Raw genomic sequence first — 27,614 nt, 5'->3', positions numbered from 1 at the left:
CCCATTTTTCTCCACTTGACTATTTTCCTAAAGAGTTTCCCTTTAGTTGAAAATACAAAAGCAGCTCTCTCATCGGTCTTGGCTTGCTTGCTTTTGCTGTAGAGGTGTGTTACCAAGTGTTGTTACTTAATTTCATATTCCATGAGAAAGAAGTATAGTTTACATCACGTACGTAATCTACGCTAATAAATTAGTTATTAACGCTATCAGAACAGCGTGAAAATAGAAGAGGAAGATGAGGTTAGAGAAAGAGTAGCACTTAAGTTGGTATTTTTTTCACCATGACACGCTAATGAAAACAAGATGCACTAATGGTATTGTATTCACATCGAAAGGTGTAAATTTATAGGTAGTTAACAGTTGTCGAAATTTTCTACAACGATGCCAATGGTAATTAAATTATACGCATTTTTGAAATGACTGATGGTGGCCTAGAATTTTAATATGCTCCAATTAATCATGTCGTGACAAACTTCTAATACAATTTTTTTTTTTTTTGGATATTTAAAGAAATATATATTAAACAAAAATCATATATAGAATACATGCCCTCAAAAGTATGCTTCCAAGATCACTCTAAGGGCTTTAAACTGGGCTGAACTAAAGTATTTATGAAAGTAGTAAACAAAATACAATCATTCCTCAATGAAATTACAAAAGTAGGCTTTATGTTTGTTTAAATATATTAAGCCCTTATGCTGTTTGTGTAAATATATTAAGCCCTTGTAACTTCTTATAAACACCCATATTAATCATCATCATAACTATTTGTTTTTGTTGCCTTTCAGCAGGAAGTGCTTTCATGCTGCCTATTATTATTTGGATGATCCACCACATCATCCAAATGTACCACAAGTCGACTGGGAAGTACCAGTTGAGATTGGTGGAGAAATCCGGGCTGCCGTACCCGTCAATGAGTTTGCCAAACATGTGGCCTCGCTGCATGCCGATGGTGATATCGGTTTCAGTCGTGAATATGAAGCCATACAAAACGAATGCATTTCCGATGATTTACCCTGTGAACATTCGCAACATCCCGAGAATAAGAAGAAAAACCGTTATTTAAATATTACAGCCTGTAAGTATGCAATGAAAATCGTTAAAACCCCAAAAAGGCTAATTTTCACAATTTTTCCGTTTTCAGATGATCACAGTCGAGTTCATTTACATCCCATTCCTGGTCAGAAAAAGAATTTAGACTACATAAATGCCAACTACATTGATGGCTATCAAAAGGCTAGGGCCTTTATTGGTACGCAAGGTCCATTGCCCGATACCTTTGATTGCTTTTGGCGCATGATTTGGGAACAGCGTGTTGCCATTATTGTAATGATTACGAATTTAGTGGAACGTGGCCGGCGTAAATGTGATATGTATTGGCCCAAGGAGGGTGTGGAAACCTATGGTGTCATACAAGTGAAGCTAGTCGATGAGGAAGTAATGGCCATGTATACCGTAAGAACTTTCCAAATTAAACATTTAAAGGTAAGGGGAACATAATTTTCTCTCATTGTTGCACATAATAATTTTCTTTTGTTTTCCCTTTGCAGCTCAAGAAAAAGAAACAGTGCAATACCGAAAAAATTGTCTATCAATACCACTATACCAATTGGCCCGATCACGGGACACCCGATCATCCCTTGCCAGTTTTGAATTTCGTCAAGAAATCATCTGCCGCAAATCCACCCGATGCTGGTCCCATTGTTGTTCACTGTAGTGCTGGTGTGGGTCGTACCGGTACATATATTGTACTCGATGCCATGCTTAAACAAATCGCACACAAAGGTGTGGTCAATAGCTTCGGTTTCCTGCGTCACATTCGTATACAGAGAAATTTCCTGGTACAAACCGAGGAACAATATATTTTTATACACGACGCCTTGGTTGAGGCCATTGCATCGGGCGAAACAAATCTGACGGCCCAACAAATCGAGGAACTTAAGAATTGTACACCATATTTGGAGCAACAGTATCGCAACATTATCCAATTCCAGACCAAAGATGTACACATTGCATCGGCAATGAAACAAGTTAATTCGATAAAGAATCGTGGTGCTATATTCCCCATCGAGGGCAGTAGGGTACATCTGACACCCAAGCCGGGTGAGGAGGGCAGTGATTATATAAATGCCTCATGGCTGCATGGGTTCAGAAGACTGCGTGACTTTATTGTCACTCAACATCCCATGGCGCATACGGTCAAAGATTTTTGGCAAATGGTGTGGGATCACAATGCCCAGACAATTGTTTTACTCTCGTCGTTGGATGAAATTGTAAGTCATTAGTAATTTTATGTTATATATTTATGTTTACCGAACCGAATTTTTGTTTCTTATAGAACTTTGCCCAATTTTGGCCAGATGACACATCGCCCATCGAAAGTGATTATTATCGTGTCAAGTTTTTGAGTAAAACAAACAAATCCGATTATGTTAGTCGTGATTTTGTTATACAATCAATACAGGATGACTATGAACTAAGTGTGAAGATGTTACACTGCCCCAGCTGGCCGGAAATGTCGAATCCCAGCAGCATTTATGATTTCATTGTCGATGTTCATGATCGGGGCAATGATTATCGTAATGGACCAATTGTTGTTGTGGATAGGTAAGATAGGCAACTAATTAAAATACAATTATTATATTATATTTATTATTTGAAAAAAAATCATTTTTATTGTTTTCTTTTTCCCGTAGATATGGCGGAGCTCAAGCCTGTACATTTTGTGCCATTTCTTCGCTGGCGATTGAGATGGAATACTGTCAAATGGCTAACATCTATCAATATGCCAAATTGTATCACAACAAACGTCCCGGTGTTTGGACATCTAGTGAAGATATACGCTTAATATATAATATACTCGCTTTGCTGCCACGTAATTTGCAGTTGCTGAAACGAACTGCCATTAAAATTGAAATCGAGGATGTGACAACAGCAACGCCGGATCTATATAGTAAAATTTGCAGTAATGGTAATAATGATTTACAACAAAAACACAATAGTGAAACAAAACGTAATAGCAGTTCTCAATCAAATCAAAAATCAATTATTCTAAATCAAAACAATTCCACAAATCCACAAAATCCGAATCCTACAACCACAACGACGAATTCATGTCAAAATTACAACAATCATTGTAACACATCAACAGCAACTACAACAACAAATATAACAACAAATGCACTAGCAAACACAGCCACATCACCCGTTGTTGGTGGTGGTGTTGGCGGTTGCAATTCTACTGCTACTGCTGCTGCATTACATATTCCAAATCAATTATCATCAACTTCTCTATCATCTCCCACACAAAATTCTGTATCCCAAAACAATCATAACTTATCTGATACAACAACTACAACAAATCCAAATTCAAATCTATCAAGATCATCATCATTATTGGAAAATGCCCACAATCACCACCACCATCACAATCACCAAAATCATAGCCATAACAATTATAACAACCATCATCATCATAACAATCCTTCAATACCACCTCCCCATAATAATAGTAATTTATGTATGAATATAACCTCTAATAGTGAAACTAATTCTAATTTTAATAATTCTTCTAATACTATAACTACTACCAATACCACCGATTCTACTACTACTCCCACTACTACTACTTCATCATTGTTGTCTACTACTAACCATGGTGATGGGGATGATCCAACCATCTCTTCTGCCACTGTTAACAATTTATCTGCTACAACAACAACACCACCACCTCCACCCCAATTCGCCGGTAATGCTCCGGTTGTTGGCGAAAATTCAACAACGCCTGCGGCCCTTCAACAACAACAACAAATGCTGGCCCTACTAAATCAACAACAATATATTCAACACTACGCCAATCAAAATGACATCACGGATGTCGATTGTGATAATATAACCTCATACACCCCACCACCACCACCGGCGGCATTCAATACCGGCTTTTCATCATCGTCAACGAACAAAAATGGAATGGGTTCACCGCCGCCACACCACCACGCTGCAATACACATTGTTGATCATCATCCAATTGATGCAATTGTTGATTATCCCATGGGTTATAATCCGCCAACAATTGATGCCGATTACCCCGCCTCCCTGGGTGTAACACCATCGACATCTTCATCGACTGTCATCAATGCCAATGAAATTACTACACCATTACTAAATCCCACAACCAACAATTCATCCATAAATACATCCACGAATCCCTCGCCAATACCACCAACTCCCACAACATCATCTGCTCCAACAACTCCCTCACCGGCGACGGCAATGCCAACGGCATTCTATAATAATCCCACAACTAATAATGGTGCTTGTCTAAATAATCTCCTCACCTCCACATCCACAGTTACTGATGCTCAAAGCTTAGATATCGTAGGTTAAAATATGCAATAGACTAAAAAATCTTAACCATAAAAACACAATAACAAAAAAGAACCCAACACAACAACAAATTGAAATGAGGAATATATAAATATACACATATAGGTGATACGCCGCATACATACATGTGTGGCATTCCATATTAAAACGGACTAAGGACAGATGTTTTTAACCATTAAATTACTTCAAATTTTAGGGACAACTCTCTGTATGTTTCAAAAGAAATTTCTTATTTAACTGAGTTAAGTTTTGAATGTGTAATAATGAATTTTGTAAGATAAAAACTACATCGTTGATTGTGTGTCATATACAATATTGTTAAATTTGGCATAGAATATTTGATGTGGTTTTATTTTTATGAAATTAAAAAGGTATCCGAACTATAAATGTGGCATGTCTTCCTTGTCCGTTTTAACTTGGAACTCCGAATTAACACTTGGGTCTTTTTTATGCGATTTTAGACACATCCTAACTTGGAAAATATGAAATCATCTTTTTTTATTGAACGCTTTTTACAACGCAAGAGTTTCAGTATATTTTTTCGATTTTAAAAATCACCACATTTTGGAAAATTCGCCTAAACCAAGACCCCTAAGTGTGTATAACCGTAAAAATAGATATTAGTTAATAGAATTAAACAAATAAGTACTAAGTTGTAATGTAAAGCAAACAACAAACAAATAGATCTTATGCACACACACAGCGGACATATTTAAAAAGGAGAAACACTCACAAAACACGAAAATACATTCACAAAAGGACAACAAGAAAAAAAGAAAATAATATTAAAAAAAAACTAAACCGAAGAGAAAAAATGTGAAACAAAAATTGTAGATTAGCACCAAACAAAAAAACATTATTATTAAAGATAACAAGAAAATCACAAATACATCAAAAAACCCATCATACATAAAACAAACAAGCAAACATCATAAATAGTTCATTCGCGTAATTATACATTTATACAGATAAATTATATATATAAATATAGATATATTACCTATATACAAGGTGGAATTATAAAATACCTATTTCTTCCTCCTCTCCTCTCCCCTCCCCGCCAAAAACAAAAAACAACTCCCATTAAACGAACGACCATCCTTATTATTATTACTCTTAGTTAACCTTTATATTTAAAAAAAACGACCGACTTTCCCTATTTTTTCTAGGATATATGTTTCTAAATTTGTAATACATACACACAAACAAATCAACGACTTATTTTTTAAGTATAATATCTACGTTTTTTTATAACAAATTTGCATATATAGTTTTTAAAGAAAATATATATAAATATATTTTTTTCTCTATTAAATTATTTATTTAGTTTATATACATACATTTAAAATTGAGTTGGCTTAATATACCTAACCACAACATACACATTTATATATATATAGATATATAACATTACATTATACTATACATGCCTGTGTAATTTTTATTTTTTGTTCTGTAATTAAGTTTTTAATTATAAAACAACAAAATGTTGTATCCTTAGTCATTTGTTATTGTAAAAGAAAACGAAAAAAAAATCAAAACCTTAAACAAAAAAATATTATATCATCATTTCTTGATCTCTCCCATATATCTGGGCTTTGGACAGACGACGGCGACAATTGATAATGGCGGCGACGTTAATAAGTGTAGCGTAAGTCGAGTTTTATATATACATATATGTGTTTGTATTTCTTTCCGATAAGAAATGTATTTGTATATGTCATCAGAAATAAAAAAAAACAAATTGCATATAAACGAAAAATAAGAAAATAAAATCAAACACGGAGTATTTATTGTATTTCCAAAGCGATTAGGAGTATATGAAAATATTAAAAACTGGTATTCAGTAGAATATGTCATACAATTATCAGGTTTACACTTCTTAGTAATGATATTGGAATTCCTGAGGGTTTTAGCCTCTTAGAGAGTACAGCATTCATACTTGGCCCAATATGGAGTTGTATACCATTGATATAAAATAGAATTTGGTTTCATAACCTCATTGTTGTGGTGTTGATATGTCATTTATCTAAAATATAGTGGCGTTGCGTCCTTTAATTTAAATTAAATTCCCAATTGTGGAGATATTTTAATAGAAATATTATTCCTACTCGATTTTTTTTTCGAATTATTTTTAAAGAAGGTTAGGTGATCTATTGAAAAAGGTTTTGAAATTATATTTAAAATTAAATTGATTCAAGGATTAACAAAAAAGAAATGAAAGCCTTTCTCGATTTTCCAATTGGAATTGAAGGGTGACTTTCCCATGGGAAAATAAATTGTTTGCCAAAGGTAAGGTAAATAGGCGTTCGTGTAGGTCGAATATCAGGTAATTAACCACAGCAGATGTTGATGGAAATTTTATCTTGGACTTGAAGAAAACATATGTCAATCCAAGTTTTGAAAAAGGGCTTACATTAACGATATAATCAGTGTTCCAATTGAAATCGATGTAGTATGACAAAGTTTTGGAATATGGGTCGTATAAACGTGCCAACCATTTTCCAAATATTTATAAAAACAAATTTTTAATGGTTCCGAAGTAGACATCATATAAAAGTACAGATTGGTGTAGTGTATTTTCCTTTGGACGAATCTGTATTAGTGGCGTTGTGGAATGTATGATATACGAGCATGTTCTGGCATTCACTTCAACAGAAGTGTATTCTATATGAAAGAAAATCTTTTTTTTTTTAAAAAAAAGGCACATGAAGATAGATTAATATGTTATTATTGCGTATAATTTGTTTAACATCACAAAATTAAGATAAAACGTCTTTAAAAAACAATTTTAGATAGATGATTAGGTTTGTGTTGCTTTTATTCCGAAACAGCTGACACAAACAGCTGATTTGCAATAAGATCGTACAAGATAGGGTTACCAAATATTCAGAGGGTTACTGTATAAAAGAGTATTCAAAATTAGTTGTGACGTCAGGTTTGGATATTTTCTGAAATGAAGGAAACCTTGTAAAGTTGCTGGAGCACTGTAAATTACTTCGATGTTAGCCATTTAAATCTGCGATATTAGCTATTTAACTCTGCGAAAATTTTCTAAAGGCAGCTCTTTAAAATTGTAAAGAACTTCGAAGGTCGGATTAGCTGGATTAAAATAAAAACAAGCTATTACGAACTATCTCGGGCTACGAATTACCATGCATATACTTTATACTAATTTTTTAACTTTTTTAGCAACGCTTTCCTGACTTTAGGGTCTTATTGTTTCGAATTAATTGATAAAGAAATATAAAAAATAATATACATACAAACATATTTATTTTATTACAAGTTATTTTTTTTTTAATTTAAAATAATAAAAGATACCAATAAAAAATCCCGAAGTCTGTCATATGGCCCAGTGTTAAAAAAAGAAAAACCTAAATATACATTGATTTTAAATATTATACATTACTAGGCCCCCCAAATTGTAACCTTCCTAATTTATTGGTGTAATGTCCGTCCTAATTTAAAAAAATGTTTTAAAAGATGAGAATACAATTCCTTTAACAAAACAACAAAACATAATATTGTAAAAAATTAAATAAACACTGCTCACAATTCCCCCATAGAAAAAATTTGCAAAAAAAATATCGACAATTCATTCATAAAGAAAACAAAATGAAAAAAAAAACTAAAAAATTTACAAAATAAGCACCAAGGCACAAGTGATTGAATAAACGAAAAACAAAACAAAAACATATGTAAATACACTTTATAAATATAGAATATAATTACATACATATTTATAAATAGACAACAAGAACAAAAAACCGAATAAATACATAAGACAATTTTTGTAAATTTTATGTACTAATTTAAAAAAAGAAAGAAAAAAAACGAAAAATACAATTTTAATTTTTAAAAACAGAATAAGCCAATCGAAAAAACCGAATATCTCTGATTATAACACAAAAAAGGAATGAAATGTTTCAAAGAAAACGATGACATGAATTGAATGTAAAATTATTTAATTTATATTCTATTTTCCTTTTCTTATTTTTCAACTCTACAATTAAGGACAAGATATAAGGAAAAGAAACCCAACAACAAGCAAAACAAGTATTATACATTATAATAAAGCAAAAAAATAATAAAGAAACAAAACAAACAACAACAAACAAAAAAGAATGAAATAAATATACGAAAGAAGCGATTTAACGAATAAAATAAACGACGAGTGTTTTTTTTTTTTTTGTGGCTACACATAAGGTAAATTGTAATAAAATAATCCTTAGGTTTTGTGCTTATAAATTGATCCGCAATACTATACGACAAATAGTATATACCTCCGTCCAATATACCATATGAACAATGAAATTGAAATCTCGAAGCTAGTAGAAATTATACTATACGTAAGTAATATGCCACGACCCAACAACGTAAGTGCTACTTATTTACTTAGCTGAAAAGTGTTCCATAAGCCGAACTTAAAAAAGATTTCCAACTCTTCTAATTTGAAAAACCATGTTCCGAAATGTTCTCTTCCAATTGATCTTTACATCGAAATCGTGGCCTCCATCAGTTGGCTCGCTTTTATATCCATTTGTGCTGGGGAATCCTCATCCATTTTCACAGTCGCTGCAGCTTGATACGTCTAACAATGATTTTCGAGTAGATGGTACCACTCATGGTTCAGTTGACGGCAATATTCACCGCCAACGCCGATCGGTCCATAGATCTTTCGGAGAATTTTTCTTTCAAACTCTCCAAGATCTGCCTCATCCATACAACAGCTCGGTTAGTATCAGGGTCTTGTAGAGTGTGAGTTTGGTGTGGCAAGAGATGGCCTTGTTTCCAAACTGTTTACTTAGACCATAATAGCATCGGTTCGCCACCACTATCCGAATTTCAAAACTGATATCATTAGTTTTATTTATGGCGGTACAGAGGCATAAAAATCTTTGACTAACTCGAATTTGTAGTTATCAAGTTCCACAGTTTGTCTGAGTCTACTGGACGTCTAGCTTGGTCTTCTCGCCATTTACTGCCAGACGCCTTCTCAATTTGTACAAAGGTGGCTGTTACCGCTCGCAATGTTCGACCCATTCTGTCGATGACATCGGCGTATGCGAGTAACATGTGTTATTTGGTGTACAAAGTGTCATTTCTGTTCACATTTGCATCTCGTATAACCTATTCCAGCAGGATGTTAAAAAAGTCACACGACAAACTATCACCTTGTTTGAATCCTCGTTCGGCATTGAAGGGCTTCGACAGGTCCTTTCGGACTTTTACTGCTGATCTTTTGCCAGATAAAGTTATCCTGCATAGCCGTATTAATTTCGCAGTAATGCCGAACACAGAGCGGATTTGGGCTGTCGAATTCGACTTTGTAGTTGACGAATAGTTGGAATGTATCGATGTGTTTTTCGTGGTTTTTTCCAGGATATGGGGAGGAGTGAAAATCCTGTCAGTGGTGGATTTGCCGGGACACAGAATGCTGAGGTTCCGATAATTGGGCATGCATTTCCCTAGCCAAATAGTTCGCCTGGTTGCCCAGCTGAGTAAATGCACTGCAATAAAAGCTGATGCAACAAATAAACAGCTGATTCAAGAAAACATTTTTATTTGTCCCAAAATAAACAAAGGACGAACACAATTATTTGTATTACATTTAATATTAAAAATAAACTGAACATCAATACATTGCCCTCTTTCTGAAACTTGCCTAAAAATATGAAGAATTAGTTTCTAATTTAATGAAACTTTGCATTACATGCGAATTTTCTTCAATTTTCTGTAATTTTTTTACAACTTAATTTCAAATTGAACTTTGCAAATTAAAAAAATATGTTTTGAATAATTTTTGTGTTTGGTCATAAAACAGCTGATCCAAAAATGTCTGAGTTTGCAAAATCTTACTGCATAAATTTTATCAGTAAACTCCAGTAAATTTGTTGTTGTTGAACTGTGAAACTTGACTCTCTTTTACTGGGCTTTTGGGTAAACAGACAACATTTAGTAACATTTGGTAACAATTGTTACCAAATATCGAGTAAACAGACAGAGCTAATATCACGAGATGTTGATGAGACCTTAATAAATTTGTTAGCACACTGCTCGGAAATTCTGCTGGGCCGAACGGTGCACATTTAAAATGCCAAATATCGATCTTTGTCCTTGTAATGAGGTATTTCAAAACTTTGATTTGCATTGTAAAGAAGTTTTTTTTTTCCTTAGACAAAACAAAATACTGGAACATTTAATGAGGGCCATTAAATTATTGCAAACGGAACAGACAAGTGCAATCTTATGGTCGAAGGTATAATAGCAACCATCGCAAGGGTGATGTCGTTTTTTATTACTGTATACCGTAACTCAATGATCTATCGGACTTTCTATCACGCATCTGACTCGATCAATTTATTCATCATCGATCATGTAAACATTCTGCATTCTTAGGAAGTTGTGCACATTTTAATTACCCATTACTTTGATACTTTTTTTCTACATTTATTCTTAATTTTGTGTTGTGAGGAAATTAAACACCCGCCTACGTCATTATGTTAATTACCGCAATTAAAATATAATTAATTTAGTAGTGTCATAGCTGATATGACATAGTGTACGTTATGACGAATTCGGCATATCACGCAATTTGGTAATTTTCGTTTATCTAGTTATTTGGCTTTGGGTATTTAGAAATAATAAACATACCCAACTGTTTACCAAGATGTAATTCGGTTGGTTGGAATGATATTTGGCACATTTAAAATGCCAAATATCGATCGTTGCCCTTATAATGGGGTATTTCAAAACATTGATCTACATTGTAAAGAAGCTTTTTTTGTTGTTCTCAGATAAAACAAAGTTCCAAATTAAATCCATTGGATTTACTTCATTCAGACGGTAATCCCCAAACAGTTTACTACTCTTCATGCCGGAATTGTCAAATGATTTACGTAGGACAATACGCAACAGACCTAAATACCATTGTTATCACCGAAATACCACCCCGTTGATGATATTAATATCCTACTCATTAGGTGTACTTATTGAGACTTAAAATTGATTGTTTCACTTTTCGTCAATTTTGTTTATCGTTTTTTTGTTTCTTTTTGTGTGTTCGCCTCATACCTACCACCCATATAACTATGGTATAAAAAAAGCACAGTTAAATAAAATGATTGATGTTATCACGGACAATGCGTCACAGTTAATGAATACAAAAAGAAATGGCAGAGAGACATATGAAATGGTGATTATAACCATTGAAATCACACTCAATGAAATATTTAAATAAATAAAAAGTTAAATGTATGAATACGTTTTTGGGGCACGTGTTTTATTTTTTATTGCATTCCATTTGCAAAATTTAAAATGAAAACGCATAGATAATTCTAATAAAACATAGAAACTTTATTGCACATATTTCAAAAGTTACCATATAGAGAACCATTTTTGGTATATGTGTAAACACAAAACTCTATGGTCATAAGGCCAAAATGACTTCGGGGAAAGGCCGAGGGAAGCCATTCCAGTTTTAAACCGGATTTGTCGTTCTTTTTTTTTTGGGAAAACAGAAATAAATATGATTGTTACAATGTTGTTTTGGATAATTTTATTTGATTTAAAAAAAAAACTCACCTCATATGTATCCGAAGCTGTTTCGGGGGCATTGGAAAATTTGAGAAAAACTCTTTGTTCCGGTTCTTTTGGACGACATTTGGTAACAGTTATTTGGCTAGAGATTTTTGAAAAGAATGGCACAAAATTTCCATCTTTAAGTGGCTCCGTTGGACGTTGTAATTCCAATTTGGACTGTAAATAAAAGAGAAATAATAAAATAAGTACATTGAATAGAAAAAATAACTACTTGAATATAAAGTAGAGGTGTTCAATTATGTTTTAAGCTCTATGACGATTTATATTATCTGGAATAAGTAGTCAGAGTCTTAGAATCGGAGTTGGTCAATTTATTCAGAGTTGGTGAACCTTTTCAGAGCATTTAAATTTGGAATAAAAAACTTAAGGGTACAGGGCAGGGCAGGCAATTAAAGAAAAGCCCTTCTTTTCGAGAGCGTCACAAAAAATCCAACGCATCTCGAAAGAGAACATGCCTGGCTATGGTATGAACTAGGATTTTAACATCACACAAAAATTAACAAAATGTCCTTCAAACCAAATTATAAAATATGGAAGATCCTGACCGATCACAGTTATCCAAGTTTTTGAGTTATCGTGCCCGCCATATTTCGAGAAAAAAGTGTTTAAAGTTTGAGAGGCACCCTTGCCGCCACTTGGCATTTTAAATCGACATTCATGAAGTAATGTAGGTTCAAATTAAATAAAGAACAAAATTCAATTTTTAACGCCGAGAATGTCGAGGCACAACACGTTTTAGAACAAAGGTTCATTGCATTTGTGTCCATGTTTTATTACAGCCACATATTTAAGGTTTTTTGTTCACCGAATATTATTTTTGATGGTTGTTTTGATCTGTTTGTATATTACAACACAACATAACATACTTACATTTTTTGTTGAAAATATCCTTTTAACAGCCGCTGCTTGATTGAAATACCATCCATATTTAATGAGACCTTTATGTTTGCCACTGGTTAATACTTGTGTAAAATTAGGCAGTCGGGGTTTGTTATTGAAACCAAAAGTTTTACTAAAATGTGAGAACATATCCTAAAAGCAAAGAAAAATATTATCACTCTCCCGCACTCACTTTCGTAAAACCCTATTACTCACCTCATGAACATGGAATGTATGCTTAATATTATTGGAGTCTTGTAATATAATACTGTCATTTAATATTTCTATTATATTATCCAACCATGATTCATAGGATAATGCGGGTGCCGGTGAGGGCTGGTTTACATCCATTAACGGCGGTGAGGGTACCGTGGAGGTGACAGTAACATTATTTATCGGCTGTATATTTATGGGTTTATGAGAACTTTTTGAGTTAAGTAAAATTATTTTGCTAGAATCTATTTTGGAAATTTGTACAAATTTCTTATCGATAGTTGGCAGTTTTTGTATAACACCGGGTTTTGTAATTTTTATGATTTTCACTGGACTCTGTTTAACAATAACGGATTTATTGAGAAAGACAGGATTACACTTTGGTTTGATAATCACCGAATTTGAGGTATTTGTAATGAAATTTTTTGTAGTTGTTGTTGCTATTGTTGTTTGCAGGTCACTATTGACGGACGGGGCAATTTGTTCTTGTTTGATTTGTTCAACACCATTCAACTGTGTTGTTGTTATTGTATCTAAACATGTATCTTGGACTTGCGCCTCCAAATTGTTCAGACTTTCAATATCCTTGGCTAAAGCTATATTATCACATGATAGTTGAATGTCATTGCTTAATTGAAATTGTTCAACAACGCTTAAATTGTTGTTATTGAAATTATTATTATTATTTGTTGGTGTTATAGTCGAGGCACTTGACATTGTATCGGCAGCAATTCGGTTTTCTTTTATGTGTGGAAAATTCAAATCGAAATCTTCAACACTGTTGTTTGAATTAAAGTGAGGATCTGATGTGGATACTATTGGCAGGTATTGTTGCATATGGGGTGAGGATTTTTTCGTTTCGGATTCAATGTCGGATATAATGTCTGAAAAATCAGGAATTGTCTGAAAAATAAAGTAAATAAAATTAGATGAATTCATTATATTTGTATAAAACTTTTTGTGGTACAAAGAATATAAAACATCTAATATTTAGATCAACAAGAAATCCTAGAAACAAAACGTTTTCAATTTAAATTTAGCAATGGATTATTGTTATCTAGTTTGAGCTCTGAACGTTATTACGAATTCGTTAACATTGCCTGTCCAAGATTACAATATAAAAATGCCTTTATGATGTGTCATAAAACATGATGTTACTTGTGATGCGCCTTAGGTAAAATGTGCAACTGTTATATAGTTTTGTTATTATTTATTTATTTCATAATTGAACGCATAAAACAGCAAAATAAAAAAAACTCCACAAACGAAAGGGCGGTGTTTTTCTAATAACAAAATTGTAAAGGGTTTTCCTGCTGTTTCCATAACTGTAGCATTGAAGTTGTTATTCTTTGCCATTTGACCAGTGAAAAGTACGCCATTACTAAAAATGAGAGAGCTTCAAGTAATCACTGAAGTTATTGAAATTCTATAAAGACATGAGTACGACCTCGGGTATTTGCTGATAGAGTCCTTAAAATGTATGAAAACAAATAAAAAAAAGTGTCAGTCGGTGTTGTCGACAGATATATACCCTCACCCTATGGTTTGCGGAGGATGTTGACCATTCGTGTGGGAGATACCAGAAGAAGTGGACCAATGGGTCCCATATTTTGACTTGATCTAGATAACAGGTTGTGAAAAGCTTGGACATTCCATTCTATCATATCAGACATACCATTCGCCTGATATTGGATTTATACATATTGAAAATTTCGATCATTTGAGGGGGAGGTACCAGAAGGAGTCGACCAAAGGGTCCCATCTTCCAAGTGTCCCATCTTCAAACTAGGTTTAGTTAATAGAATAGGTTGTGCAAAATTTGGTTCAAATCGGACACTCCATTCGCCTGATATTGGGTTTATATATATTGAAAATTTCGATCATTTGAGGGGGAAGTACCAAAAGAATGGACCAATGGGTCCCATCTTCAAATTTGATCTAGGCTTGGTAAAGGTAATAGGATGTGCAAAGTTTGGTTCAAATCAGACTATCCATTAGCCCGCTATTGAATTTATAAATATTGAAAATTTTGATCCTTTTTGGGGAGGTACTAGAAGGAGTGGACTAATGGGTCCCATCTTCCTACTTGATCTCGGCTTGGTAAAGATAATAGTTTGTATAAAGTTTCGTTAAAATCGGACAGTCCGTTTACATCTTATTATAAAATTAATTTTTAGCACAATTTTGACCATTTGATAGGTTGTATAAAGTTTCGTTAAAATCGGACAGTCCGTTTACATCTTATTATAAAATTAATTTTTAGCACAATTTTGACCATTTGTGGGGGAGGTACAAGAAGGAGTGGACCAATATGTGCCATCTTCAAAGATAAGCTAGACTTGGTAAATATAATATGTTGTGCAAATTTTGGTTCAAACCACACATTCCATTCGCCTAATATTGGATTTATAAATATATCAAAATGCTGAACATTTCTGGGGGAGGTGGACCAATGGGTCCCATTTTCGGGCTTAGTTTAGACTTCGTAAATATAATAGGTTGTGCAAAGGTTGGTTCAAATCGGATAGTCGGATGTTATACAAAATAAATTTTTAGCACAATTTTGACAATTTTGTGGGGAGGTGCAAGAAGGAGTGGATCGGTATTTCCCATCTTCGAACTTAAACTAAGTTTGGAAGAAATATTACGTTGTGCAAAGTTTGGACGAAATCGGTTGCTCCCTTCGAGAGTTATCGTGGGCACCATCCGGCCAGACAGTCGGACGGACATTTGTAATTCGACTACAAATTGTCTGAAACGGATTTAGTCCAAAGAAACGTGGGGTCTAAAACCAATTTTCACCTTATCAAAGTCATTAGCCATAAGGCTGAGGGTATAAAAAATCATCTTGAATGAGGGACCCAATTTCCACCCCAACAACGAGGTGGAAATTGGATCCCTTATCGAGAGATGATTAATGGTTCATTTTAGATCATGTTAGATGGTATTGATCTGGACAAGATCAATGTTATCTCTCGAAGAGATGATCACAATTGATCAGCAAAATCGTGAATCTGTCGTAGACAATAATATCCTGCTCATGAAAACCATCATCAAATTACTGACACTTAGTTTCAAAAAAGTTAATTGAACCGTCCAAATATTTAAAATGATTCCAAATCTGTATATGGGACTATTATAATAGTCCATGTTTCATAATTGTGAAACATGGACCTATATTTCAACATTTTCTATAAAGAATTATTTTATACTTATAACATCACCAACTGGCAAATTACCGTTGTCCTTTGGAATATGTGCCCGAAACTTCAAAAAATAAATAAAATGACTTTATCGCTATATAGAAGTATTCAGAAAGTGGATCGCTAGGTATATTCCTTTATCACATCCTCGAAGTATGTGCAAAATTTTATACATATAAACTCCACATTGTAGTGGGGTTTAAATTATAAATTTATTTTTTCTTCTTCAACGCAGCCACTGCCCCACAAGGGTTTTGACTGTGTTATATGCGTGTGTGTTTGTGTTATATTTTTCGTCATAAACAAATAAATTGATGATATATAGTCCAAAGAAACGTGGGGTCTAAAACCAATTTTCACCTTATCAAAGTCATTAGCCATAAGGCTGAGGGTATAAAAAATCATCTTGAATGAGGGACCCAATTTCCACCCCAACAACGAGGTGGAAATTGGATCCCTTATCGAGAGATGATTAATGGTTCATTTTAGTTCATGTTAGATGGTATTGATCTGGACAAGATCAATGTTATCTCTCGAAGAGATGATCACAATTGATCAGCAAAATCGTGAATCTGTCGTAGACAATAATATCCTGCTCATGGAAACCATCATCAAATTACTGACACTTAGTTTCAAAAAAAGTGAATTGAACCGTCCAAATATTTAAAATGATTCCAAATCTGTATATGGGACTATTATAATAGTCCATGTTTCATAATTGTGAAACATGGACCTATATTTCAACATTTTCTATAAAGAATTATTTTATACTTATAACATCACCAACTGGCAAATTACCGTTGTCCTTTGGAATATGTGCCCGAAACTTCAAAAAATAAATAAAATGACTTTATCGCTATATAGAAGTATTCAGAAAGTGGATCGCTAGGTATATTCCTTTATCACATCCTCGAAGTATGTGCAAAATTTTATACATATAAACTCCACATTGTAGTGGGGTTTAAATTATAAATTTATTTTTTCTTCTTCAACGCAGCCACTGCCCCACAAGGGTTTTGACTGTGTTATATGCGTGTGTGTTTGTGTTATATTTTTCGTCATAAACAAATAAATTGATGATATATATTTTATTTGTATAGTATACTCGTATCTGTTTTGTAATACAAAACTCTCAAAATTAAAGTGTTTTTTTGAATATCAACAAAAGTCATCCAAATGTGACAATCTGGTCATTTGGAAGATACGTTATCCGATCACTCTATTTTGAATGTGTAACGTGAAAAATATCAAACTCCACCGGGGAGAAAGCCAGAGGCATTGAAACATTTTCGTGTATGTATATCTGTCTGTGTGTTTGTTTGCCCTAGCAAGGTAAACAATTAGAGAGATAATTAACACACATTACATACAAAAATAAATTCAAAACCAAACTGAAATAAATCAAAAGTTTTAACTAACCCAAACCGACAAAAGTATAAAGTCGACACACAGTCCGTCGTTTGTTATCTGTCAATGTGCTTCGTGCTGTCTGCTGCTGCCAACGGCAACATCGACGTCATGAATATAAAGCCCCATACATTTTTTATTCTTCCTCACATTTCGAAATATAATTACTGAATTTCCGTTGGGAATTTTTCTCCAATTACAAAATGTGTGTGATTAATATCAGGAGAATAGCAAATGATGCATTTTAATGACCCTACAACATTGCAGTGATGGTAATTGCATATCGTAACTTACGTTTTCAGCAAATAGATCTTCATTGAAATTGAAAAAATCTTCCGCGTTGTTGTTGTTATTGTTACTGTTATTGTTAGTAACCCCAATTGGTGTGACCTCATTCTTATCATCACAATCAATCATCGGCATATCAAAATCCGTAAGGTGTGAAGAACTGGAATCAACCGGTGGGTTTAATGTGGTTGGCATCCACAGATGTTGTAGCGAATCAAGAAAGGCACTATACGTAGATTTGTCGGGCCTATTGAGAATGGCGGCCAACAATAACAGCAAATGATCACAGATTTCCTTTTTCATGGTAACAGAATTGTCAGGTTCTACCACAATTTTCAGTTTTTTACAGGCACACAAATAGAAACCTTTCTTATTGGTCACGGCATTGGAACACACCGTCACATGTAAACGACCCGCCAGAAAGTTGCTTGAATTTAAAGCTGTAACGGCAAACGTTTGCCCATTTAAACGTTGTATCGGTGGAATGTTCTCCTCATTTTCACCGCGACAATACGCATCCCACAAGCTCACTTTTTGTTCCTCGTTAATATTTAAATTCCACAGCACGTTCTTGTCCATCTGATATACCTCAGCCAATTGGAAATCACTATCAGCTGAATAGATGGCCTTGATATGTTTGCAATGGAAATCCGTTGATATCTCATTTTTACAGCTATCCACATAACATGTTGCCTTTCGCGAAAAGATTCCCGTCGTCGGCGATTGACTGATGGCGACGAAATTCCGCACGTTAATGATTTTCTCTTTAGTCCTCACCGAAAACAGGCGAATATCGTTGTGTGTCACCAATTGAATGGGATCAAATGGTTTTATGGAAGCCAGCATACGTTTGCGCAAATCACACTCGGTATTACGACATATAACCGCTCGTTGACCACTAATAGAACCGCACGATCCACATTTCTTCAGTCCCCTCAAAGACGAGCGATGCAAAATATTAAATTTATTCAACTTATCGCATTCTAATTCATTTGCAATCATTGTTTTGTCACAGAACCCGATTTTTTTTAATCCCAAATTTTTTTCTCCTTGGGTTAGATAGGTGATGTCTCTGTGAATGTGGTCTCAAAAAATCATGTTTTTCAAAGGGCCGAGAGAGAACAACAAATTACAAATGTAAATAAAGGCTGAACTGTCATTTAGAGCAGGTGGTTGGAGTGTCGGCGTTGCCAACCCAGCGTGTGTTCACTATGAAACATATGGTGGGTACAATAATAAAATGCGTTCCTCTTTGGGGACGAGATTAAATTTCTGAAATAATAGATCTGTTCATTTAGTTTTGTTTTGATAATTACTTCATAACGCAAACACACACATATGCTTGTACATACCATCTAGAGATCAAATTTACTAGCAGAAACTTTTGAGAGATCTATATAAGGATATAATCTTGATGAAAATATTTCAGTGCTTTATGTTTATACCCACGAACGGCAGCAAAGCCGAACGCTATCGGGCGAGTCTATATGTTTATTGGGCTGTCCGCGACTGCATACAGCCAGCGGGTTTAGGGGGATCTCGGTTGAAATGACCGGGTGCCAATGATCTTATGGACAGTCGATGAGCGCCTGTAACTAACCAAACACCATGTGTTCTAGCATGGTATAATTATTACAAGGTAGGGCACAGCTACAAACTGATTACTATTTCTTCAAGGTGGCTTGTTCAATCAAATAAAAATACATATTTTGTGTATGTGTGTGTATTGTTATGAATACAATGTCAAATATATTCAAAATAAATTTAAATATATTTAAGTTTAATTGAAATGAAAATAAAGTTTTTAACACGTTCGTCTGGAAGTAATTACTTTGTTATGGATGAAACAAACATTTTATGGTGTTCCCTACTGGATTTTGGGAAGAAATCATAACCTTTCATTCATTTTTGCGTTTTTAGTTTTGTGTTGAAAAAATGTCAAATAAACACAAACACTTGTTGCGTATATTTATTTTTTCTTGGCAGAAGAAGCCACACGTGCATAGTTGCTTTTTTGTTATTCAACTTAAGCTGCCCTACCTTGTATTATTGTACCATGAATACATGTATTTCAATGAATGTTACCCAAATACGCATTGCGTGTAAACATAAAAAGTTGAACATTTTCAACATTGACAATGCGTATTTTGAATTTGTTGTTTTTTTGAAAATGGAATTCCAGTCATTGAAAAATTTGTTTTTCTATACATGTAAACATTTTTTGGTTATTTAAGTAAATGTTTTCATCCATTTTCGCCGTTTTCAATCGATACACAAGTATATAAGGTCCTTGCGTATTTGGGTAATATGGACGTTCAACAAACCCTATAAAGGTGAGAAGGTGGGTGTTTTAGTACGCAACGCATTAAAGCCTACAACGTAAAGGTGTATTTTTTATTTGTTGATAAAAGATACCCTACCTCGTATAAATGTACCATGGATGTAACCACCAATTACAAGTATACTCCGACTTTGATATGGGTTCCTACAAAGGTGCCCCCTCTTGTCTGAGGCTATTGGAGAGTGAAAAAGTCTTTACAGCAAAATGTCAACATAGGTCCATGTTTTAACAGTAGTTGTAGATTCAAATTTCCTATTTGTCTCAATTAATAGTAGGCATGCTGAGGTTCCTAGTCCAGATTTCCAACCTTGTAATATCCCGGATCACGACAGAATAAGGAATTTAACGGAATTGTACTTGTTATCACACAACGGTAATCATTTTACAGCGTATTGCATTTCGAGTAATCAATTTACAGTGGATTGCACAACGAAAAGTTCCGATGATTCATTTCATAGAAGCATGCATTTGGACTAATTCATTCCGAAAAGACACACTTGGACAATATAACAAAATACTTAAATAAAAATGTTATTTTTTGCAATAATTATAATATGCTTCCTCCTGACGGTTGCATCGGATATAGTGAAACTAGTAAGTACTTCGTATATCCGTATATCAAACCACAATTCATTTAATTTATTCCCAACAAGCAGCTCAGAATCTCTGCTCTGTTTACAAACCATAAATCTGGAAACACAGAACTGCTGCAAGAAGAATTAAAAAAGGCAAAAGCCGAATTGGACAAAGTTTTGAATACAACAGGTCAAGATCGCTATGTGGCCGAAATACGTAGAATGCGGGCAGAGGACAAAGTAAATGAAGCTCAGCGTAAAATCAAAATGGAACAACGTAAAGGTCAATTGAAGACCTATTCCACAGAAATTATAATGGGTTATGGCTTTAAGGCTATTCTTTATATATCACTGGCTATCATATCCTTCAAGCATCGTTATAACCCGGTATTGACATTCAGTGAAGACATAAGCCTACAGCCACTGCAAGGTCTTTTGAGCTTTCCCACCGGTGTACCCAATGCCATTTCAGTACCCATTTGGGTGTTATCATGCAATGTAACCTTTAGACTAATGTCTGGTCTGGTAAGACAGCATTTGACTAGCAAATAAATTAGCTTATTTTCTCTAATACTTGGACTAAGTGAATATAAAATGTTGGAATATTGAAATCAATTTAAATAGCTTTTAACAACAAAAACAATAAATGTATTTATTTTCTTATTTTATATAATTGTTCATTATCAAAACAATCGAAATCCACCTGGGCTTCAATCCATCTGGCCACGGTTAAGAGTAATTTTTCATTCAATACATTTGACATTAGTTGCAGGCCAATGGGTAGTCCTTCTTTGGATAGCCGTATTGGTAGTGATATTGCTGGTATTCCCGCCATATTAGCCGGTTGTGTACAATAGTCTTGTACAGCACATTGGTCTCGATTGGAAAGCGAAGTGAAATCTTTATACAGTGGGGCATCTGTTAATGTCGTGGGCGTTAATAGGATATCAACCCGTTCGTCAGCATTCTCATTTTCGAAGACCTTTTTGAAATCATTAGCTATGAAACGTCTTACTCTGAGAGCTTTTTCAAAGTATTTGTTGTAGTTTTCTCGTAAAAGGAAGTAATTTCCCGATAATATACGATTCTTAACGACGCTGTTAAAACCTTCAGCTCTGGTCTTGGCATACAATTCTTCAGTGCTGCGATCATCATCGGCCCGATGGCCATATTCAATGCCATCGTATCGTGCCATATTGCTAGCAACTTCACATTGATTTAATATTGAGTAAACATAAATGCTACTTGATGTGTGGGGCAGTGATACTTGCTTTACACCGGCACACTCATCCTCCAGTATATCGGCAATTTTACTCCATGTTTCCAATACTTCAGGTGATAATCCGGGACAATGATATTCTTTTGGTATTCCGATACGAATTTTACTCAGATCAATTTGTTCTATTTCGGGTAAGGTGATTGGACGATATGGCCGTGGAATTGTTGTAGAGTCGAATGGATCTGGTCCTGCTATAACGTTTAAAATATCTACACAATCACTTATAGAGCGTGTGAAAATCCCCGGAACATCCATAGAGTTCACTAATGGTATTAGGCCATATCGTGATACTAAACCGTATGTCGGTTTCAAACCCACGACACCGCAATATGCAGCAGGATTGCGTGTTGAACCTCCGGTGTCGGAACCAATGCCACTGGAAATATAAAATATTACCGTTTATTATTTTGTTTAATAGAATTAAAACAAGACCAAAATGGTAATACTTTTGTGTGTTCAGGAAAGGTTGTATAAATAGGTTGTTATTGATTTGGTACTCGAAGAGTACCGGCCTTATCATGAGGTGAAAATTAAAGATGTGGGACTATATCCCACATTTTAAATTGGCTCCCACTTAAACTGAAAATTTCGGCTAGAAGATTCAAAATATAGAATGTGGTGGAGTGGGCGCTTTGTCGAAATATGTACCGATATTGTACGTTTTCAAAAACAGAACGTAGTTCGATATATGCTATTTTCTCAAGAGTATTAGCAATTTTAATATACATATGTTAAAGGGTAAATAAATGTAGTTATAGAATGGTGTTTGTTTGTGTTTAATTCTCCATTCTCTCAAATAATTTTTATCATGCAGGACATTTTTTTTTAAATTTTCTTCGAAATGTTGTCGAGAATACTCCGAAGGTTATTTAGCCGCTATATCGCCATGAACATCGGGACAGTTTTTTAATTGTCCTTTAATATTTTACTAAATTTATAGCTTATTTACGTTACGTATTAAATAACTAACATTGATTTTCCCACAAATAGTTGGCAATTCACTCGGCTATCATTTCATAGCACAACTTTGACATTTGTCAGTGGACAGATTTTTGTAGCAGCGCTGTTAACAGTTGCGTGTGTGTTTCTTTTTTATTAATTTTTTTCCACAAAATTTCCTAATATTTTCTTTATTTGTAGCGAAAAGCCAAACAAAAACATGTCAGCTCTTTTGCGTTTCGTGAATCGTGCTGCTTTGCACCGTACACTGGCCGTGCGAGGTATCAAAACATCACCCAAAAAAGATGAAACAGCTGCCATCGCTACCCCTGTAACCAAAGAAGATTTTGCAAACCCCAATCCCAAGAATTGGGTAAGCTACGGCTTCGACCACAAAGATGAGACCAATGATCGCAACTCGACAAAGGCTTCATTCTTCTTCGCCGTAACTCTGTGTTTGGTGTGGGGTACATTCTTCTGGGCCTATTTGCCCGATACGCAAATGCGCGATTGGGCCCAACGTGAAGCATTTTTGGAGCTGAGACGCCGTGAAAAGGCCGGCCTAGATTTGGTCAGCCCCAATTACGTTGACCCCTCCACAATTGTACTGCCCTCCGATGAAGAGTTGGGTGATACCGAAATCATCATCTAAATCATCATTATCTGTGCTTTTTCTTTTTAAAGAATTAAAACTACTCTTAAGTGTAATTGCTAAAAACGTTATGTAATGAATAAATAGAAAATTCGAAGAACCCACTGAAGGGGAAAACTGTTGATATAACGGAAATAAACTGTCGGAAAAAGTGAAATTTTGTTGATGTTTTTGAAAATTGCGCAATGGACAATAAATGTTTACTTGGAAAATATACATTATTGGCAATGTGAGGTTGTGTACCAAAATTGTTGGTGTTGTGAACCAATGAAGGTGGCAATGACAATGAACAGCTGATTTCGTGTGAATAAAAGTGTTAGCACTTACCCGTAACAAATGCCACTGGCAACAGCCAAAGCGGAGCCACCGGAACTACCTCCAGCAATACGCCAGTCCTTTTCATCTAGACTTTTGCTCCACACATTTTTAGCGGGTCCAAATATAGAATCCACTGTACCTGAACCCATTGCAAATTGGTCCATATTTGTTTTGCCAATTAAGACGGCACCAGCCTTCGCCAGACGTTCATACACCGTGGCATCGTAAGGAGGAACAAAGTCTTGGAGCATTCTGCAACAAAATATATCCTCGTCGATGAATCCTAGTCAAATTTAAATAAATTTTACTCACTTTGATGCACATGTTGTGGTTATACCCTTGGTACAGAAATTATCTTTTACAGCAATTGTCACCCCATCCAGTGGACTTTTCTGTTGTTTCTCATGATAGCGTAAAGCCGATTCCTTTGCCTGGTGGAGTGCCAATTCCGGTGTCAGTTTTATAAAGGCATTCAAATCTTTCAACTTAACAGCATCGTCCAAGGCACAATCAACGACATGTCGCGGCGAATAAAAGCCATTGCCATAGCTGGTCGTTAGCTAGAATGCGATAAATTGTATATTTATAAATGTTTTATGTTACAAAATTAGTGAAAAAATATTTAAAAGAAAATACCTGTTTTATATTCTGACTGAGATGCCTTCTCATGTCGTTGTTTTAGGGATGTCAAAACAAATAACGACTAATCGATTAATCGCCGTTTGTAGAGCTGTTGATTTTCCATCTATGCGGTGAGAAGTGATGTCAATTTGCAAAGACAAAAATCGTAGGTTTTTGTCTGTTACCGTACTGCAAGAATCTACCAGCTTTTTTCTATTTTTTCGATATCATTTTATTTGTTCTCGTACTACAAGAATCTACTATTTTTTGCTACGACAACAAATTCTCCTTTATGATATCGAGGAAAATAGTAAAATCTAGTAAACTCTTGCAGTACGGAAAAAGACAAATATTAGATTGGGGAAAAAGTAATCCATTATTTGTTCAGGAGATGGGGGAGATTATTTGTTTACGATTTCTCGTAAAGTATCGATCAAACAATTCCAGATTTATGCTGGAAGGGTTACATTTCGCAGTAAAAAATATTTTACTGCTTTTTGTTTGGTGTATTCGGTAGTGAGTTACAGGGTGTTAAAAATGGAAGTTAACAAAGAGAAAATTCGGTACATTTTACAGTATTTCTTTGTCAAAGCCGAAAATGCATGCCATGCGGCTAAAATTGTGAATGGTGTTTATGGCTCTGATACGTTAACAGCCAATTGTGTGCAATTTTGGTTTAGTAGATTCCGTTCAGGAATTTTTGATGCTAAAGATGCACCTCGCAAAGGTAGGCCGGTCGTCGAAAATGTCGAAAAAATCAGAGATCGAAGTTCACCGGCATGTTAGCAGTAGTAACATCGAACAGAAGCTAAAAATCGACCATACTGTTTTAAACCATTTACAATTGACCACAAACGGCCAGAATTGTCCTGATCGAGTTCCACCAGGACAACGCTAGGCCACACACATCTACAGTGACTCGCCAGAAACTTCGTGAGCTTGGTTAGGAAGTTTTGATGCATCCGCTATACAGTCCGAACTTGGCACCAAACGATTATCATCTTTTTCTGGAATAGCAAAATTTCTTTAATAAAAATTGGTATCTAGGGAAAATTGTGAAAATGGACTACTAGAGTTTTTTCTTGCAAATAATTAGCAGGACTTCTATGAATGAGGCATTATGAAGTTACATTTAAAATGGCAACAAATCATACAACAAAACGGTGCATATTTTGCCCAAATCGGACATTCCGAAGTTCATATAAAAATAATGGATTTCTTTTTCCCCAATCCAATATAAAAAATATATTATAATATTCATTTGTTTAATGATGATTTTACAACATTAGTAAGAAGAAATGTATGATTTATGGATGAAGATGTGACACTATTGTTCTGTTCCAGTACTTTTTTTAAGAGTAATGCTAGTAAATGGAATAATGTCAAAATCACTCTCACAAATGGCATAATTACACAAGGTAGTCTCATGCTGACATATGATTTCAATTTTTTCATAAAATTACTTTTGACAACATTTAGCTTTTAAAATTTAAATGGAAATATCCTCCTTCGAAATGTACGCACAACACGTGTTCATTGGAAATAATTACAAAATGTTTATTAACTTGATGTTTCCCGCCTCTATAATCTATAAAAATATTTTTTTTACATCTATAGTTATATCTTAAGAGCAATATTAATCAAAATTTTTCATATTTATTAACAGAAAAAAATTTTAATTTTTTAAAAAAATATGCCACTCGACATGCGTAAAATGTTATGGAATTTATTTTTCAAACAATTTGAAATTGATAGATGAGTTCCAAATTAAAAAGGGTTATGTAATTATGCTATGCCCTCAGGCATGGTACAATTATAAAAGGTAATAGCAAATCCCAGCTGATTTGATTCCAACGTAATACTAGTGTCAATATGAATTTGACAAATTATGTTTTTAAAAATCACCCAACAGGAAAATTGGGAACGCAATTTGAAATTGTTCTTTATTAATGTGCTCCCGTAATCAATTTACTCAATCTGCCTGCTGGGAAAGTTTGAGGAAGCAAATTTTTCTTGAAGGAATAACTCGCTATTCCCAGCATTTTCATATGTGTTACACATATATATGGCAATGGCTCAATTAAAGGAAAAATGTGGAAGCGATAGAAATATAAATTTTTAGATTTTCATTCATGTTTTTTAATTTTTATTTTGAAGATTCAAAAATATTTAATTTTCAAAATAAAAATAATTTGATGATAATTTGTTTGTTTGTTTACATTTTTCTGTCAAATGAGTTGACACTAGTAGAACTTACAACAACAAATTTCCATGTGGTTGTTGTATCGTTTTTTGTACAACAATACTTGCTGTTACCTTTTATTATTATACCATGGCCCTCAAGGTACAAAAAAATTAAAAAAGTTCGGGAACGGAAAACTATTAAATAGGTCAAAATTAGGTAACAGTGTTTATCGAAAAAAGGTTTACCAAGTGAACGCCATTTTGTTTTGTGGTCTCTTAAATTTGGCTGAAAGTTTTACTAGTTTTGGGTTTCAGAAACGAGTTTCGAGGAAAAATTTGTCTAACTTGTAAAATTTGTAGATTCTTGCAGGTTTTGGAAAAAGGTATTCAAATCTGTGTATGTACCTCCACCCTAAAGGGCTAAGCAGAATGCTCGCGTTGAGCCATCCGTCGCGTTATATGTTATCGAAAATACAACAACCACAAGGAAACGATAACACAAACGCATATCGTTTCCTTGTGGTTGTTGTATTTTCGATGACAAATAACGCGACGGACGGCTCAACGCGAGCATTCTGCTTAGCCCTTAAATCACGATATTGCCATAGTAAAGTAACAACTAGGACATTTTGTTCTCTTGGGCAATCTAAATTTGCAACTGTCATGATTGAACCAATCGATTATTCGATTTCCATTTAATATCCCAACAACATGTCGATGAGTC

General features: G+C 34.4%; 5 protein-coding genes across 6 annotated transcripts in view; 3 read left to right on the top strand and 2 right to left on the bottom strand.

Moving 5' to 3' along the window:
* Window positions 1–4,386, top strand: part of LOC133323928 (tyrosine-protein phosphatase 99A) — a 67,114-nt gene extending 62,728 nt beyond the window's left edge. Inside the window, exons 6-10 of the mRNA XM_061532830.1 lie at window positions 789–1,078; window positions 1,145–1,485; window positions 1,551–2,273; window positions 2,339–2,607; window positions 2,697–4,386. Of these exons, the coding sequence (XP_061388814.1) occupies window positions 789–1,078; window positions 1,145–1,485; window positions 1,551–2,273; window positions 2,339–2,607; window positions 2,697–4,386 (3,313 nt within the window). The remainder of the gene's footprint in view (window positions 1–788; window positions 1,079–1,144; window positions 1,486–1,550; window positions 2,274–2,338; window positions 2,608–2,696) is intronic.
* A 7,341-nt stretch (window positions 4,387–11,727) lies between these two features.
* Window positions 11,728–19,000, bottom strand: LOC133323927 (uncharacterized). Its single transcript, XM_061532829.1, has 7 exons — window positions 18,069–19,000; window positions 13,792–13,986; window positions 13,561–13,737; window positions 13,087–13,509; window positions 12,862–13,023; window positions 11,974–12,147; window positions 11,728–11,888 (listed from the first exon to the last, which is right to left on the bottom strand). The coding sequence occupies exons 1-7, from the start codon at window positions 18,981–18,983 to the stop codon at window positions 11,760–11,762; spliced, it is 2,175 nt and encodes a 724-aa protein (XP_061388813.1). The 5' UTR covers window positions 18,984–19,000; the 3' UTR covers window positions 11,728–11,759.
* A 1,850-nt stretch (window positions 19,001–20,850) lies between these two features.
* On the top strand, window positions 20,851–21,449 carry LOC133323931 (uncharacterized). Its single transcript, XM_061532835.1, has 2 exons — window positions 20,851–20,916; window positions 20,979–21,449. The coding sequence occupies exons 1-2, from the start codon at window positions 20,851–20,853 to the stop codon at window positions 21,447–21,449; spliced, it is 537 nt and encodes a 178-aa protein (XP_061388819.1).
* Window positions 21,450–21,545: 96 nt separating this feature from the next.
* LOC133323930 (glutamyl-tRNA(Gln) amidotransferase subunit A, mitochondrial) lies at window positions 21,546–24,754 on the bottom strand. The gene is made up of 4 exons (XM_061532834.1): window positions 24,722–24,754; window positions 24,398–24,645; window positions 24,095–24,337; window positions 21,546–22,552 (listed from the first exon to the last, which is right to left on the bottom strand). Exons 1-4 carry the CDS (start codon window positions 24,752–24,754, stop codon window positions 21,550–21,552), a joined length of 1,527 nt encoding a protein of 508 aa, XP_061388818.1. The 3' UTR covers window positions 21,546–21,549.
* Window positions 23,187–23,917, top strand: LOC133323929 (NADH dehydrogenase [ubiquinone] 1 beta subcomplex subunit 11, mitochondrial). Of its 2 annotated transcripts, none has more exons than XM_061532831.1 (2): window positions 23,187–23,253; window positions 23,317–23,917. In XM_061532831.1, the coding sequence occupies exon 2, from the start codon at window positions 23,336–23,338 to the stop codon at window positions 23,765–23,767; it is 432 nt and encodes a 143-aa protein (XP_061388815.1). In that variant the 5' UTR covers window positions 23,187–23,253; window positions 23,317–23,335; the 3' UTR covers window positions 23,768–23,917. The 2 variants fall into 2 exon arrangements, with proteins under 2 accessions (XP_061388815.1, XP_061388816.1); XM_061532832.1 differs by having other exon boundaries at window positions 23,211–23,248.
* Window positions 24,755–27,614: the final 2,860 nt, after the last annotated feature.

This window comes from Musca vetustissima, unplaced genomic scaffold (genome assembly GCF_032173495.1).
Source record: "Musca vetustissima isolate MV318-11 ecotype Yass unplaced genomic scaffold, APGP_CSIRO_Mvet_v1 utg41969, whole genome shotgun sequence".
NCBI classification, from domain to species: Eukaryota; Metazoa; Arthropoda; class Insecta; order Diptera; family Muscidae; genus Musca; species Musca vetustissima.
The sequence above is the reverse complement of the archived record's forward strand: the minus strand, read 5'-3'. Positions and strand labels throughout refer to the sequence as shown.

Coding starts and splice junctions, on each gene's coding strand:
- LOC133323927 (XM_061532829.1), bottom strand. CDS start 18,983: ATGATTGCAAATGAATTAGAATGCGATAAGTTGAATAAATTTAATATT. Junction 13,510..13,560: donor AAATCAAACAAGAACAAATT/GCCCCGTCCGTC, acceptor ACAACAACTACA/AAAAATTTCATTACAAATAC. Junction 13,024..13,086: donor ATACATTCCATGTTCATGAG/GTGAGTAATAGG, acceptor CTTTGCTTTTAG/GATATGTTCTCACATTTTAG.
- LOC133323930 (XM_061532834.1), bottom strand. CDS start 24,754: ATGAGAAGGCATCTCAGTCAGAATATAAAACAG. Junction 24,646..24,721: donor TCAGTCAGAATATAAAACAG/GTATTTTCTTTT, acceptor ATCGCATTCTAG/CTAACGACCAGCTATGGCAA. Junction 22,553..24,094: donor GCCAGTGGCATTTGTTACGG/GTAAGTGCTAAC, acceptor TTATATTTCCAG/TGGCATTGGTTCCGACACCG.
- LOC133323929 (XM_061532831.1), top strand. CDS start 23,336: ATGTCAGCTCTTTTGCGTTTCGTGAATCGTGCTGCTTTGCACCGTACA.
- LOC133323931 (XM_061532835.1), top strand. CDS start 20,851: ATGTTATTTTTTGCAATAATTATAATATGCTTCCTCCTGACGGTTGCA. Junction 20,917..20,978: donor CATCGGATATAGTGAAACTA/GTAAGTACTTCG, acceptor CCCAACAAGCAG/CTCAGAATCTCTGCTCTGTT.